General features: G+C 39.6%; 1 protein-coding gene across 1 annotated transcript in view; it reads right to left on the bottom strand.

The window, feature by feature from the left end:
- slc12a2 (solute carrier family 12 member 2) overlaps positions 1-16,178 on the bottom strand; it is a 122,824-nt gene that overhangs the window by 46,604 nt on the left and 60,042 nt on the right. The window contains exons 5-14 of the mRNA XM_050052657.1: positions 13,705-13,844; positions 10,380-10,490; positions 10,065-10,173; positions 9,819-9,943; positions 9,413-9,497; positions 9,157-9,317; positions 8,926-9,033; positions 8,640-8,763; positions 7,042-7,143; positions 2,756-2,911 (exon numbers count right to left, since the gene is read on the bottom strand). Of these exons, the coding sequence (XP_049908614.1) occupies positions 2,756-2,911; positions 7,042-7,143; positions 8,640-8,763; positions 8,926-9,033; positions 9,157-9,317; positions 9,413-9,497; positions 9,819-9,943; positions 10,065-10,173; positions 10,380-10,490; positions 13,705-13,844 (1,221 nt within the window). The remainder of the gene's footprint in view (positions 1-2,755; positions 2,912-7,041; positions 7,144-8,639; positions 8,764-8,925; positions 9,034-9,156; positions 9,318-9,412; positions 9,498-9,818; positions 9,944-10,064; positions 10,174-10,379; positions 10,491-13,704; positions 13,845-16,178) is intronic.

Consider the following 16,178-nt stretch of genomic DNA (forward strand, 5'->3'; position numbering starts at 1 on the left):
CTACACACACACACACACACACACACACACACACACACACACACACCCCCACACACACACACACACACACACACACATAAGGCTCAGCCTGTAACATAAGGCTATTTAGTTTGTTTAATAAAAGGACAAGGTATAGACCTGTTCTATAGGAAAGGTAACCTTAAATGACTTCTGTTGTGATCCAATATGATGGTAGGGGAAACACTGCTGTATAGGGCTGTCAACGAATATTCTAAATTCGAATTAAAATTAGAATTTGAAAAAAAAAGGACCTCCGCATGTGAAAGTTGATATTCGATTGTGGAGAAAAAAAACACCACTGCAGCTGTCCTCTTTGCGAGTGGGCGGTGGCCTGGGCCGCTGCACTGAACGCACTGCATAACGCCAGGGCCACACTGCCTGCGAAGCGGAGCGCACCGAAATTCTCTCGCGCGCCGGAGAACCTCCGTTCACATCAGACGCGCATTTCTCCACGCCGTCGACAAGCGGTTCTGCTCCCAGCTGTTGTCTCCGTCACCCGGCTTGACACATTCGCTCGTGGCTCGCGCAGAAAATAGACCAGAGCCGGCCACGGAGCTGAAAAATAAAAATCGAATGGTTCGAACCTATGACTTATTTTAGAAGGAATATTAGAACGTCATTTTTGAGCAATTTTGACAGCCCTACTGCTGTATGATAAGAAAGGGGTCCGGTGGAAAGCGATCACAGATGCAGTCGCAATGTATATTGCAAGAGATATGGTGCCCATATATAGGCTACCATGGAAAAGCTGGGGTTTATTCACATGCTGAAAGTTTTGGACCCCAGGTATGTGCTACCAGGCCGCAAATTTTTTTTTTTTTTAACTAGGAGGGGGAAAAAAAAACGATTTAAATCGTGAATCGGATTTTTTTTAGGCCATATCGCCCAGCCCTAAAAAGGGGTGTCAAACATCCCGCCCAAGGGCCAGTATTCGAGTACTAGTTTGCACGTCAGTATTTATTTTATCTATTTTCAAAGGGGAAACTTTTTTACACATATTTTTGTTACAAAATAGTTTCAATTATAGTAATAAAACATTTGTTCAACCAAAACCTCATACTATTGCAACTCTAATGCAAGTGTAATGACAGTGAGCAGTAGACTGATGAAATGTGGAAAAACTGAGACATATTGTTGAAATTGTACTATTTTTCTTGAGACATCTAAGGCTGTTGGTCTGTTCTGTAAATGAATGGCTTCGAAATGTACTTGAAAGAAAGGGTAAAATTTGGAGTGTGATTATTTATGGGTTATTATGCAACAATTTTACTGGTCCGGCCCAGTTGAGATCAAATTGGGAAACTGAACTTAAATAAGTGAAAGCAATGAGCCACAGCATTTAACTTTTCCAATACCTTTTAGATTTAGCATAGTTTTGTACAAAGACAGGATAATAGATTTACTAAACCTAGCTTACTCAGACGGAGTATTGTGTGTATAAAATGGCATACGGATTTGTTTATTATTATTTATTACATAAATTATTAATATGACAAATACAAATTAAACGTTAGGTAGTCTAATAGAATAATATAATCAATTGCTTTTTCAGTCCACTACATACATTTTGCTGCTTTCAAAAAATGGGTGAAGTGAGATGAACAGACTGAAAACTTATTAGATAAAAGCTTTCCTTTGGGGACATAATTTACAGTTGAAAAAAGGGTAATAAATTGCAATATACAGTCAGGTCCATAATTATTTGGACAATGATACAGTTGTCATCATTTTGGCTCTGTACACCACCACAATGGGTTTTAAATGAAACAATGAATACCTGCTTAAAGTGCAGACTCTCAGCTTTGATTTAAGGCTTTTTTTCAAAAATGTAGCAGGATGCAAAGCAGGATGAAAGCTGAAGTGTTTGGGGCTACATTATCTGCTCAGATTCAACTAAATGCTTCAAAACTCATTGGACGATGCTTCACAGTGCAGATGGACATTGACCTGAAGCATATTGCAAAAGCAACCAAAGACATTTTTAAGGCAAAGAAGTGGAATGCTCTGCAATGGCCAAGTCATATCATCTGACCTGAATCCAATTGAGCATGCGTTTCTCTTGCTGAAGCCAAAACTGAGGGCAAAACACCCAAAACACAAGCAGGAAGTGCAGACGGCTGCAGTAAAGGGCTGGCAGAGCATCACCAGGGAAGAAACCCAGCATCTGGTGATGTCTATGTGTCCAACACTTCAGGCAGTCACTGACTGCAAAGGATTTGCAACCAAGTATTAAAACTGACTGTTTAATTGATGATTATGTTAGTTTGTCCAAATACTTATGAGCCCTTAAAGTTGGGGGACTGTGTGAAGAAATGGTTGTAATTCCTACACAGTTCATGGTGTACAGAGCCAAAATGATGACAACTGTATCATTGTCCAAATAATTATGGACCTGACTGTATTTCAGTGAAATAGTCAGCATATTGCAAAATATTTAAAATTGCAATAACACTGTATCTTACTTAAGTACTGTGATAATATTGTATCGTGGCTCCTCTGGGGATTCCCATTCCTACAGGTTACTGAAGCAAAATAACTGAATTAGGATTTTAATTTGGGAAATAATTAATTTGATCATTTTTTTTATAATCATATGTTGTCATATTAAAACCATTATTGTATCATGTTTTCGTAATTAGACCATTTTAAAATTATTCTGAGGTGCACTAATGTCTGAAATCTGTTAATGGTGTTAACAGTGGCTAGAAACAAGAAATGATTCTCAGTAACTCACCTGGCTTCTTGTAGCTGACATAGATGAAAAGACCCAGAACAATGACGTTGGTAAGGAGAGCAGCCCACCAGTTGATGACGAACATCACCACACAGCACAGCACAGCTCCAGCAAGAGAAACCCACATGTTGTAGTATTTGAAGCTGGGGCGCCATCCTACACCACCAACGAGTGAAAACAGGTCAAGACATTGCAGTGAAAGGCTGATGATATTTAACATCATCAAACTAACTCACAGTGCCTGTCACAAACTTTATCTTTATCATATTGTTTGCAAAATGTTTAATTATGGTAAACTGAGGAAATGCACTTCATGTTTAAGGTTGAGTAGAAGTCAGATTTGTCAGACTCTTTAAATGGGACCAAATTAAGTTGGACCTGCAATTCAAAAGACTAAAAAGAAGGAGACACAGTGGTCATCCTCCATGAACAGAAACATTTTCTTTATCAACATGGTCTTCAACTAGGAAATGTTGCCAATAAAGAGTGTGAATAAAGTTACAGTGGAAGTTGGACATGTGCTTGGGTTAAAGAATGGGAGTTAGCAGCCTGTTAGACTGGAGATCAGAAGGTTATGTACCAGCTATTAAAGACCAGATTTGTTGACTGGGTATCACAGAAACTAGACTAGTAGGATTTTAGTGATGGGAAACATTCAGACTGTGTGTGGTTACACGATGACAGAGTCTAAAACAAACCATAGGACATAAAGGGTACATTGATGGTGCTGTTCCTCACAGCCCCATGCAGGGCTTTTATGTGTCCCAGGCCAGGACACCGAATGAAGCAGGAACAGTTTATGGTTGCAGAGACAGTAAAATCAATGCCTGTTTTACTGCTTCTCTTTAATTTAGTCATGTACCATTTAAGTCCTTGTAATCATATGACCTGCTTGGAGGAATTAGAAGCACATAGAGAATCTGTACCTGGAGTTCGGCAAGAGCTATGGTATTGTGGGGGAAAAAAGCAAAGAACTCAATACAAAAAAGTTCGACTACTAGATATGCATTTCATTCAGCTATTGTTTACTGTCTAAAGGCAAGTTTACCCAAATTACAAAATATGTCAATATTTATAATACCTCATCTAAATCTAGGCGCATGCAGATTGGGTAGCCAGTGCCTCCCATGACTTCACCACATTTTATTTTTTGTTGTTTTCTTTTCACATTTGTTTCTGGAGCACGGATGGCCTATGACAAAGATGCACTCACTGACATTGGAGTAGCAGGTGCAGGGATTGGATTAGTTGTAGTGGACCTTTAAGGCCCAGACAAACTTGAGAGAACTAGCGGCAATAAAATCCAACTGTTGTGTCGCCTCATGACGTCTGTGTCGCGGGCAAATGTTGCACATGAACACACCACAAATACTACAGCTGATGGCCAACCAGCACTGGCTCTGGCGTCGGGGCCGACGGGGTCCAACAAGGGACGACGGTGTGGGACACATCATACCGACCACGACGACAGGCGCTTACCAATGACCCAACACTGACCGATGGCCAACTGTTGGCTTGGTGGCAGGGTCTTTAGATGGTCACCACCCACATCTTCCAACCACTCAGTCAGACCAGCCAGACATAACACCATCTAGTAACCATCCCAGGAAGAGACGGACAAGAGCTGGGATAAAAGCTTGACTGGCCCAGTTTGACCTAGGGCTGTTCCACTACCCATGAAATAGGATTTGGGAGACCAGAGACTGCTGTGCCCACATCTTGGCAGAGACCTGACCATCATGGCATCCTGGTTTTGGGTGCCAACTGAGTGAAGGACTTTCCACGGGATGAGGGGAGGTGAACTCTGTTTACATCAATGATGCTTGGTACTAGAAAAAGTTGATGGACATTTTTTCCCTTATGTTGAAATTTTAGTCTTAAGATCCCGGCCAAATTATCTGCCCAGAGAATTCACCAGTGTTCTTGCTACTGCTATTTATATTCCGCCTGATGCAAATTCAGAAAATGAAGCTTAGCTTTGGCCTGCTAACTTTTACACCTTTCCTTTCAGCAGCTACTTAAACCAAATACTGCAGGCCCTGATTCATGATGGTGATAGTCTTAAAGAAGTTGAGCTGGGAGATGCTGACTCCTGAAGTAGATGTAATGCAACCAGCTAGACTATTGCAATTGAGGCGACTCATCACTTGCTGGTCAAAAACACACAGTCCATTAATGATCGCAGAGTGCTATTACAGTCTCATGCTATTTATTACTTACAAATGATCCTTGGTGATACTGGCTTGCAGTGAGCACATTAACCCAATAGTCATTCATTAAATGACTGATGGAAACAAAGCTGAACCTTTCAATTGCTGGAGTGACAGTCAGCGCTGGCTAAAAATGAGAAGCCTGCTAACATAACCTCAAAACTTTGTACATTATTTTTTTCGCTACTAAAAAGACAGAGTAATGTTTGTGGAAAAAGCGGCAAATAATAGCAAATATAAAGGGTACTCTGTACAACATCAGCTCTGAAAAAAGATTCTGATACATTCTGATATTTCTGTGTAGTTGTATGTGAGCAGAAATCAGTCCCTCTCCTCAGTGTAAATCCACAGATAATTCATGCTTCTCTATCGTCATGGTAAACTGCTGTGATGCGTTCATCATTGAATAACCAACAAAACAACACTGAAAGATACACTCTATATCAATTTAACACCACTGCTACATCTAATCATGACCAAACCAATCATATCAAATGACTCATCTGATGCAACAGTGTGGCAGTAACAGTGACCCACACACTTACGTAGAACAATATTTCAAAGCAACAATATAGTGACTGAGTGATTGAAGAAGAGGGGCTGGGTTGGAGGGAGGCTGGGTGAGATTTCTTATCATTTTATGATAATATAACATTTAGTGTCTGAAATTAGCCTTTTGACTCACTGGCCAATGGGACCGGTGGATAAATAAATCCACTAGCAAAGCACATTTTTTACTGAAGAAAAACTCTCAGCATAGTTTTTTATTACATGACTATTTTGGTACAAACATTTACCCATCAGTGTGGCAGGCAACCTTCAGAGATTTACCCACCAAACGGAAAATCCTGCTGAATTTGGCACTTGGTGGGAGTTAATTTTGGACCCTGATTAGTGATAATAATAATAATAGTAGTAATAATGAAATAGGGACTCTTATTGTCATTGGATTTTCTAACTTCAATACAATACCTTGAAAAATATTGATAGTCTATACCAGTCCACAGTCGATTCCATTTTCGATACCATGGGGAAGATTGAGGCTTACTTATAGCATATATTAAAATACTTTTTGGCTTTTCTTTGAAGTAATCACTTTTTGTGTTTTATATTGCTTGTTTTAGAGCTATACATTTATTAATTTGTATTTCTGTTGTCTGTCTGTAACTTCTCTTGCTGCCTGTCTTGGTCAGGACACTCAGGAAAAAGAGGTTTTTGATCTAAAGAGGTTTTTCTGGCTAAATTAAGGTTAAATAAAATAAAATATAATAAAATACCATTCAAATTGTCATAAAACATAAATAGAACAAAACTAAAATATGACATTGACGACGACAACAGCGACAACGAATTTTCTTTCCTTTTCTTGGTTAGAAGCTGACTTAGAGGCTGACTGAGTAAACTGAAAATGAAAATGAGCATTGAAACCATTTCAAATATTCAGGCCAAATATGTCAGTAACAACATAAATCAAACAATTGTGATTGTTTTGGTTATTAAAAATACATTCATCTAAAAAAAAATCATATTATATCTGCATTTCACATACAGTGCCTATTAGCAGGAAATCTTGCGCTTTTGTAGTCATTTTTATAGATCATTCAACAACTGGCCAATGGCACAACAGTTGAAAATTTGTCACTTAGCTTACACTGGCACATTAACAGCCATGTTGATCAATTATCCTATTGAAAAAATGGCAAGTCATGTAAATGATCATCTGACTGCTTCTGCAGTACACTTTGAAAATACACAGTAATTCTAACTCAGATTTTCTGCTAGCTTCACAACGGCCATTCTAGGATAGGACTAGCCTCATGAGCTGTAAAGTATTATTTCTAAGCTCTTAGAGCAGCTAAACATGCCCTGAACTGTAGAGTGCATCAAAGTAATCCCTTGAAAACCCCTCATTTCCCATCACCATCATTGTTAAGTACCATATGACTGGTGACTCTGCCATCACAGCTGATAAGCCGCTCGTTTCTACAATCAAGAGACAAGACTTGTCTCTTACGATGAGTTCTTCTGCAGCTTTCATTTCTGGATTAGCACATTTTACTTCTTTTTTGATCTTACCTGGTGAGTTTGCCAGTGAGGCATGGAATACAGAAAAGTTGATCAAGGCATAGGATGCCAAGAAAAAGTTGGAGATGATGGGGGCAATGATGTTCAACTCAGCTGCAAGAGGAAAACATCAGAAAGAAATCAGTCAACTCAGAAAGGGCCAAAACTCAAACTTCATGACCTCTAGTCCTTTAAGGAACAGCAACAAAAAAGGCCTCTAATTTGACTCAACGCTGGCATCAAGAACTCAGTGTAACTAGCCAGCCAGTGCATTCCTTACACCATCCAACACTTTGGTCCAGTGCAAAAATCCAAAACATTGGCATCAAATTTGGTGAAGATATTCACTCCTTATAATTCTGGTACACAGACCTTTTCACTAGCCCAAGTTTCTCTTACAGTTTACAATCATGTCTGTGCACCCATTTCCCCCCCAGCAGCACAGAAGAGCTATACAATCAGCACAGTTTCAAGATAAGTGTCAGTAGTTCAGTACCCAAACAAATATTTCCCCATGTGCTCCTGAGATATGATGTTGATAAATGGCCAGAAAAGTGTAATCAACATTATGATGTCACAGAGAAGCTGACATTGGATATAAAATGGATATAAAATGTCATCACTTCTTATTTGATCCTATTAGACATTTGTGTGACGTTTTGTCATAATTAGCATATTCATTTTTAAGTTATTGACAAAAATATATTTTCTGCTGTCATACTGACCTTGACCTTTGACCACAAAATTCTAATCACTTTATTATTCAGTCCCAGTGGAGGTTTATGTCAAATTTAAAGAAACTCTCTTAAGGTGTTCACCAGATGCAAGGTCACACTGATATTGAAAGATATTGTTGAGATATCATGTTCATAAGAATAAGACTGATGCATTCACACAGACCTTGACCTATTACCACCAAAATCTAATCAGTGCATCTTTGAGCCCAAGTGGACATTTGTGCCAAATTTGAAGAAATTCCCTCTAGCTATTCTTGAGATATTGCGTTCACAAGAATGAGATGGATGCAAGGTCATGGCGACCTTAACCTTTGACCCTTGACCACTAAAGTCTAATCAGTCCATCACTGAATTCAAGTTAAACTTTGTGCCAAATTTAAAGAAATTCCCTCAAGGCGTTCTTGACATATTGCATTCACAAGGACAGGACAGACGTATAGACGTACAACCCAAAAACATGATGCCTCCAGCCACTGCTATCGCCAGCGTGGAGGCATGCAAACTGTCTTTTGGTATAAATTATAGGCTAAAAACAATTGTTCTGAAATAATTTCTCCACTGAAACCAAAGTAAATACTAATGTCATTATTGGGAACTCAAAAATTTTTACATTATTTGTAAATGCATCAACTCAACACTGTCTTTATTTTCTCAATAATTAATACCAAATTACATTGTTCTTTCCAGGAAACTTCTTGGAAATGATTGACATTAGAGTAACGTGAAATAAAGTGTTACTGCTTTTTTCATATTTTTTCAGTAAATTTTGCAGCCTCTAGTTTTTCAGTGGTGTTTAAGTAGTGCTTATTGTGGTGTCATTTAATAACAATGGTTAAATGTCAGAGTACAGATGAGTAGTGTGCACATCCGTACCGATAAGGATGAAAGCCAGAGCAATACCAAAGGTGAGGATGTAGCCTCGGAGGGGCTCGTTGTTCTTGCCGTAGCCTTTAGCGAACATGCCCAAGCCTGGGTAGATGTTGTCCTTACATAAAGCCTGTAGAATCAGAAAACATCATGCCAACTTCAGACTTTTAGTTGTTCATAATCGAAAACTACAACATTGATTACAATCCAAATCTCTAATTAAATGGGCAAAGCTCACTTGTTATTAGTGCAATTTGTTAGATACCTTGATGCAGTATAGGTCAGTTCTTACCTGAAAAACTTTGGGTGCACTGACTAAAGAGGCAAGAGCTGAGGACAGAGTGGCAGAGAAGATTCCAGCAGTGATGATGGGCCCAAAACCAGAAACCACGCTCATCACCTGAACCAAACATTAAATGCAGATGAAAACATTGACTTTTGCACCCATCAACCAACCCCGACATTTTAACGTCAGTCTCCTGATATACTTCAGACCTCATCTTCTGCAAGAGCTGCTTCATACCTGGAAGTCATTCTGGAGTCCATAGCGGCAGCTGCCTTTTTCACTCTTACACGAAGAAAAATCATAGCCAAATTTGCAGGAAGCATCAGTACAGTTCATCATGAATTGAGAACTAACTGTGTCACTTGCATTTCCACTGGCATCTCTCACAATGCAGGAGCCTGGTGTGGAACAAGGAAACACATAAACACCCTCTTAAGAAATTGCAGATTCTTAAAGCTACAGAGAATATCACATGTAGTGGGCACTACTGCACCTGTTGAGACAGCAACACCCAGGTAGACTATCCCTGTGATCAAAATGGCCAGCAGGGTTCCTCTAGGAATGGCCAGCTGAGGGTCCTGCAACAAACAAGATAACAAGCAATCTATCTTTCCATCACAAACCTTTGAATCCTTAGCAGTAAAGTGCTTTTAGATGATGTCATCAATCCTCTGCTTGCCACACTAAAGGTCATCAGCTCATTCACTTAGTCACGCTTATTTATTTCACTATTTCCAACAAAGCACATAAATGAATGCCACTCACATTCACCTGTGCAGAAGAATCTACACAGATGATGGTTTGACAGCTTTAGTCAAATCTGTTACACCAAGATAAACCCCTTGAGATGTACCCACTCTTTACCAAGGCAGTTTTGCTAATAATCACAGGTAACTTACAGCGAGGTCTCCTGAAATATTAGCTCCGGCCAGAATACCAGTGGCTGCAGGGAAGAAGATGGCAAAGACAGAGAAGAACGTCTCGCCTCTGAAGTCAGGACCCATGTTTTCCCACATGATTGAACCTAGAAATAGAGTTTCAAACACCAAAACATCAACTGATAAAACCTTCAGTACCAACACTGCTGGAGCTAACAGCCTACAGGCCTCAAAAGTTTCCCTTGACAAATCAGTTTGTGGTCTCACCGTCATAGCCAAAGAAGCCCACAGATTCCTTCGACTTGACAGGAATGAAAGTTCCGATGAAGTAGTTGATGATGGCTGTGATGAGGACCACGAGCAAAAATATCTGGGCCTACAGATAGGCAAATTGAGCGATTCATTAGGCACAATGGATCTCTTAAATCTATGGATGAATCAGTCATAGTGTGTGTCTGAGTGTGATAGAGTTTTCTTAACATCTGCTGTGGGAATTTTCATTAGGGCTTAGACTTGAGCACGTCTAGCTTCTACGCAGTTGATGTTAGCTGTCAGTGTATCAGAGATGGACCCTGTTTGTACCTTGGCCTCCCATTCCATTCCCGCCACAGAGATGCCCAGGAGAAGGATTACTGTGATGGTCCCGATGATTCGTATATCATTGATTTCATCTGTCATAACGGCATCCACACCCTGAGAGACAATACATAAGAGTTGTTTAATAGTATAACAATAAACTGCCAATTCCTTAAGTGCAAACACTGTAGTTCTTTGATCTTTGATCTGGTCTTTTAACTATTATTACAAAATACTCAAAATAATAGTTTAGGCAAAAGTTCAATGATGGTGTGCTCACAAATGAAATTTCAATTAAAATTCAAAATGCTGAAGCTTTCCTGTTTAAACCCAGGTCTTTAGGGTTAAAACAGGAATACTTGTCTGAAAAGAGCTCTACAGAGCAATGACATTAAGTTGGACTAAATACTGATGGTGAGACAGTAAAGCCAAGTTCAGTCCAAAGATTGAGACAGGCATCTACAATGTAATGCTCTGCAACATTCTAAAAATCCAACCAGTTCTAATTTCCATTTCTAATTTATTTTGTGGCTGAATATAATTTGAAGCTTCTTAAAATATTAATGACAATAGTGATAGTGAGATACTGGCTACAGTTGCATTTGTAGTAATGATGAAAAGGCGGGGCACAAGCAGCGAGCAGCGAGCAGCAGCAGCGTCCCACCGTCCAACGCTGGCACACCGTGAGGACGAAATCAGGCGGCTCAACAGGGATGGAGCACCTGCCACAGCAAGCAAACATACTGTGGTCATTCTGACTTGACCAGTCCTTAACTGTTGTCGGGAGATGACATTTGATAAAGTTTTTGGATTTGACGTCGTCACATGACAGCTCGGACGTGAGAAAGAGAAGAAAAGATGGAAAGCGTGCATCAAGCGAGTTGGTCCCAAATAACTTCACAACTTCTGCAAGCAGCAGCAGCAGCAGCAGCAGCAGCAGGACCAGTGGCCATCAGAGTGAAGGAGGGAGAAGCGCAACCCGAACCACCCGGCACCGCGGCCAAAGTTCTCAATCCACTACGTGCCCTGCTCCAGCCGGAAAAAGTATATATGCTGGTTTTTCTGGCGAAAAACCTTGAATGGTTTTGAAGCATAGGATGCTGCTATAGTTATCATTATACTTTGCTTTTATTTCACTTTCAATGAGGAGTAGCCTGGACGAAACAGTTCGGACTTGGAGAAAGTGAACTTTTCAAATTAAAGGTAGGCTCTAAAAATAAACCAATCCCGTTGCGTTCTCAGGATAGGATTATATATGCCCATTTTCGGTTATGCCTTGTTATGTATTGAACTGTTTTTCTTATTTGATAAGCCCTAGTACTGGATGCTGTAGAGTTGTGCTTTTAATTTATTTTGATTCTAAAAATAAACCATCGGACAGTGCCCGTCACGGTCTCAGGATACGCTGTATAGCACACATTTTTGTTACTGCCATTGTTATCTATTGTTAATTTTTATTATTTGATAAGCCTATAAGTATTGGATGCTATAGGGCTGTGTTTTAATTTAATGATTTGTGTCGATTACTGTACTAGAAGTGGACTGTAGCCCACAGACAATTTGTTGTTATTTTATTCTGTTTGGTTGACTGCTGCATTTGCACTTTTTTAAATATTTATTAATAAAAGTAGTTAATGTTGTGCATGTTTTGTTGTTATTTTCTGCTTGAGCCCTTCAAAGTGATTTTTAATTAGACACGGTATTACCATATACCCCGGGAAAATGTGGGGAAGGTTTAACGGTAACAAAATTTGGATACCGCCCAACTCTACCGTAAACAGCCACATGCGACTACCTAGACAAAAAGCACCGCACCCAGCATCTTCCTCAGAGAGCTCTGACTTTTTGTGCAGCCCCTCCTGGCGCTTATAGTTGAAAATCTCGCTCTTCAGACTGGACTCTCTGACGTCAGAGTCCGGATAACCCGTAAAAAGCTGTCAAACAGATAACAAAAGGTATTTATATAAACTGACGGGTACAGGAACAGGTAAAAATGAACTGCATGAGGGCAGGCAGCGGGTAAGAACAAAAATAGATTTTTTATTTTTCAGAATAAAACAAATGAAAATGATGTGCAGTATATGTGTAATATTTTGACATCTAAATTACTACTGTATTATCGAGTCGCAATTCCTTTTATTTTGAAAGTCAATGACACAAGTGGAACCTTTGACCCCGTCGTCACATTGGTCACTAACATGGGGGACTCCACCCATGAAACGCTGCAGCCCTAGGATGAGGTGGCAGTCTACATCGAGTTCAAGACACCCAAGGAGGATCCTTTTGAGGTTTTATGGTGGTGGAAGGAGCATGCTAAAATGGCTTTTTAAATGGCGCACTAGGATGAGGCACTCCTCAGCACTCTGTCACTGCTTTTCTGCCATAGAAACACGCTATTTGGACAAATGGCCTTATAGGTTGGGTTCACATTTTTTTGAGTCCGTCTTAAAAAAAAGTCTGATATGAAGACTGAAACACATTATGTTAGCTGTAATTATTCTTAATGTTCATACTGGCCTTTCAAAGGTAAAAAAAAAAAATTCACAGCCCTCCATTTGTACAAAAATACATTCCAAAGTAGGGCATGAGATTTTCACGTTACGATAACTGTCTCAGAAAATATTGTGGCTTCATGGTATTACAGAATTTATGGTATTAATGACCCTTGAAGAAATGAAAAAAAATGAGGTTATTTTTGGTTGAACAAATGTTTTATTACTGTAACTGAAACTTGAAAGCATTTTGTTAATGGAACTTTCCAAGTTTCCCCTTGGAAAATAACTAAGCTAAAGGGGAGATTGAATGTCCAGTTACATTTTTTTTTCAATAGTGTATATAAGAAAATGTACACGGTATGATAATTGTCAGCTTTTATATCAAGGTATACCTTGAAACCAGTACATAGCTGCAACCCTATTCCAATGTTTATCTGAAGATAATATAAGGTTCCAGTTGTCAGAAATCATCAAATGAAATTAGTATTTTCCAACTACCAAAGAACTCCCTCTTTGTGTTTCCCTGGACAGTGTTTCTGTCCTGTGACCCTCTAAAGTATATCCGAGCATAGCTAATGGATGGATGGTTGGATGGATGGATAATAAACCGTGTTGGTATTAGTTCACTTGGCTAAACTTGCTTAAAAAAGGTGTCCCATTGCTACCCATTCTCTCTCTCAGTCAACAGCAGAAAGCTGTCTGTTGGGCTTGGGAAAGCTCAGGTGTAGTGCGATGTAGCCAGGAGAGCTTAAGTGCTGAAAAGGCAACAACAAGACAAGAGATGCAGTAGTAATAATCAACTGTCTGAAAGCACCATCAGACACAAAGAGACTTACTTCAAGAAGTTCCACAACAGTTTCAGCAAAGCCCACCACATACATAGCTACAGCCACTGCATTGGCAAATGCAAAGATCAGACCAATGGAACCTCCAAACTCTGGGCCCAGACTCCTTGAAATCAAGTAATAAGCTCCACCTGGAAACAAAAGGTAATGATGTTAGTAAAAGTTAACTGTTGTGAAAATTACACTGACAGTATAGATTTACTTTTCTTATATTGAGTATACCTACCATGAAACTTTTAACAACTTACAATTAGAAGCCTTTTCCCAATTTAACACCCTGTCTTTTACTAGCCTGGTGTAGCTAAACATTTTGACAAATAAAGGCCTCTCCCATTAGGCATCTGGTCTGATTGTCAAGCACTTCATTTTTTATAAAAGTTCTTTGGATGTGTAAAACCAAGTTGTTGGTTACCCCCTTGAGTTAACGTTAGTTAGCTGTTTAGATTGCACATACCAATATAAATGTTAAAACTTTAATATCAATATCAATATGGAGATGCTACATATTGTTAGCTCAGTTCATTTCATTTTACTGAAACCATCAGCACCAAAGAAGACCCGAATTCATTCAGATTTACCAGCATGACGGAAAAGCAAGTGGTGACTACCTTCTGTCATAAAGTCAGAATATGTGTCCATTCCTAGATTACCCAGTAAGTTATACATTATATTTCATTAGTCCTTAAGAGTCCACTTATCGAAAGAATCAAAAGTGGTACTATAAAATTTAATCCAAGTTATCAATATTGTTTTTACAGGATAGAGTGGTTTTGTATTGGTATGCTGGGTGCTGTAATCCACCAGTGCCGTGAAACAAGTGTAATTGATGTTATTCGAAGCCTAATTTTTATACAAGTAATATTCATACTGATTCAGTAACTTTCAGCAGCCGGTCACTGGTGAAGCATTAATATCAATCAATCAATCAATCAATTTTATTTATAAAGCCCAATATCACAAATCACAATTTGCCTCACAGGGCTTTACAGCATACGACATTCCTCTGTCTTTATGACCCTCGCAGCGAATAAGGAAAAACTCCCCCAAAAAAAACCCTTTAACAGGGAAAAAAAAGGGTAGAAACCTCAGGAAGAGCAACTGAGGAGGGATCCCTCTTCCAGGACGGACAGACGTGCAATAGATGTCGTACAGAACAGATCAGCATAATAAATTAACAGTAATCCGTATGACACAATATGGACCAAACTGTCAGCTTCCCCACCCCAGAGGTAAGCTTGAGGCCCAGTAAGTTGTATTTGTATTGTTGCTCGGGTTAGAGCTTGATTCATCGCCTTACACACCTCCTCAGACTAGTCTGCTATTAGGGGCGAATGTGGCCATCAGAGGCTTCCATGAGTACAATCATCAATGGCCAATTATGCACTATTATCTCAGAGTGAACACCACAGCCACACAACCAACAGCTGGAAGAGGTCTCCAGAGCAACCCATTCTCCACATCAAGGTCATTTTAGTTTTAGGATCACATATCATACTGCTGCTTTGAAACAGGTTGGGCTACTTGTCTGCAACAAAACAGCTTAGAGTTACCAAGAGGCCTGGCTAGAAAATTCAGCTGCACATTTAAATATGCACTGTGTGCAATATCATCGATGCAGTGCGGTAAATCCCGTGCCGCAGATGGCTCCCTTTTTATGTTCAGTGTTCACCAACTCCTTTGACTCTGGTGCACGCCCTCCCTCATTTAATCAAGCCTGTATCTCCTTGCTGCTGAAAAAGGATAAAGACCCATTACACTGTGCTTCTTACAGACCAATATCACTACTAAATACAGATGTAAAGATCCTTGCCAAAGTCCTGGCCCAAAGTTTGGAACTTGCTCTCCCCTCTGTTATATCGCCTGATCTAACAGGATTTATAAAAGGACGCCATTCATTTTATAATATTGTGCGGTTGTTCAACATCCTATATTCCCCCAAAGATACTGAGTCAGAATGCCTTGTTCCATGGATGCTGAAAAAGCGTTCGACGGAGTAGAATCGAGTTATCTTTTCATGACACTCGAAAAATGTGGTTTTTGCCCCATTTTCCCGTCTTGGATTAAATTGTTGTATAAATGTCCTTCTGCCTCTGTACTAACTAATAATCATTACTCTAAATATTTTGACTTACACCATGGGACCCTACAGGGCTGTCCTTTGAGCCCACTCCTCTTTGCTATTGCTAATGAGCCACTCGCAATTGCCATTTGCAGCAACGGGCAGATACAGGCGATATTAAAGGGAAATTTCGGTTTATTTCAACCCGTCTCCTATCGTTCTAAATTTGTTTCAAGTGACTAGTGACATAGAAATAATAGTTAGCATGTTAGCTGTTAGCCTAGATACAGCCGGGGCGCATAGTAGCGTCGGACCTGTTTAAACGTAAGTGAACAGGCATACCTTCAAGTGCAAAGTTAGTCCACTAAACAAATTTTTTTTCCACAAAGACCGCCTCATATCGTTA

Source organism: Epinephelus moara, chromosome 9 (assembly GCF_006386435.1).
Source record: "Epinephelus moara isolate mb chromosome 9, YSFRI_EMoa_1.0, whole genome shotgun sequence".
In the NCBI taxonomy this organism is placed as follows: Eukaryota; Metazoa; Chordata; class Actinopteri; order Perciformes; family Serranidae; genus Epinephelus; species Epinephelus moara.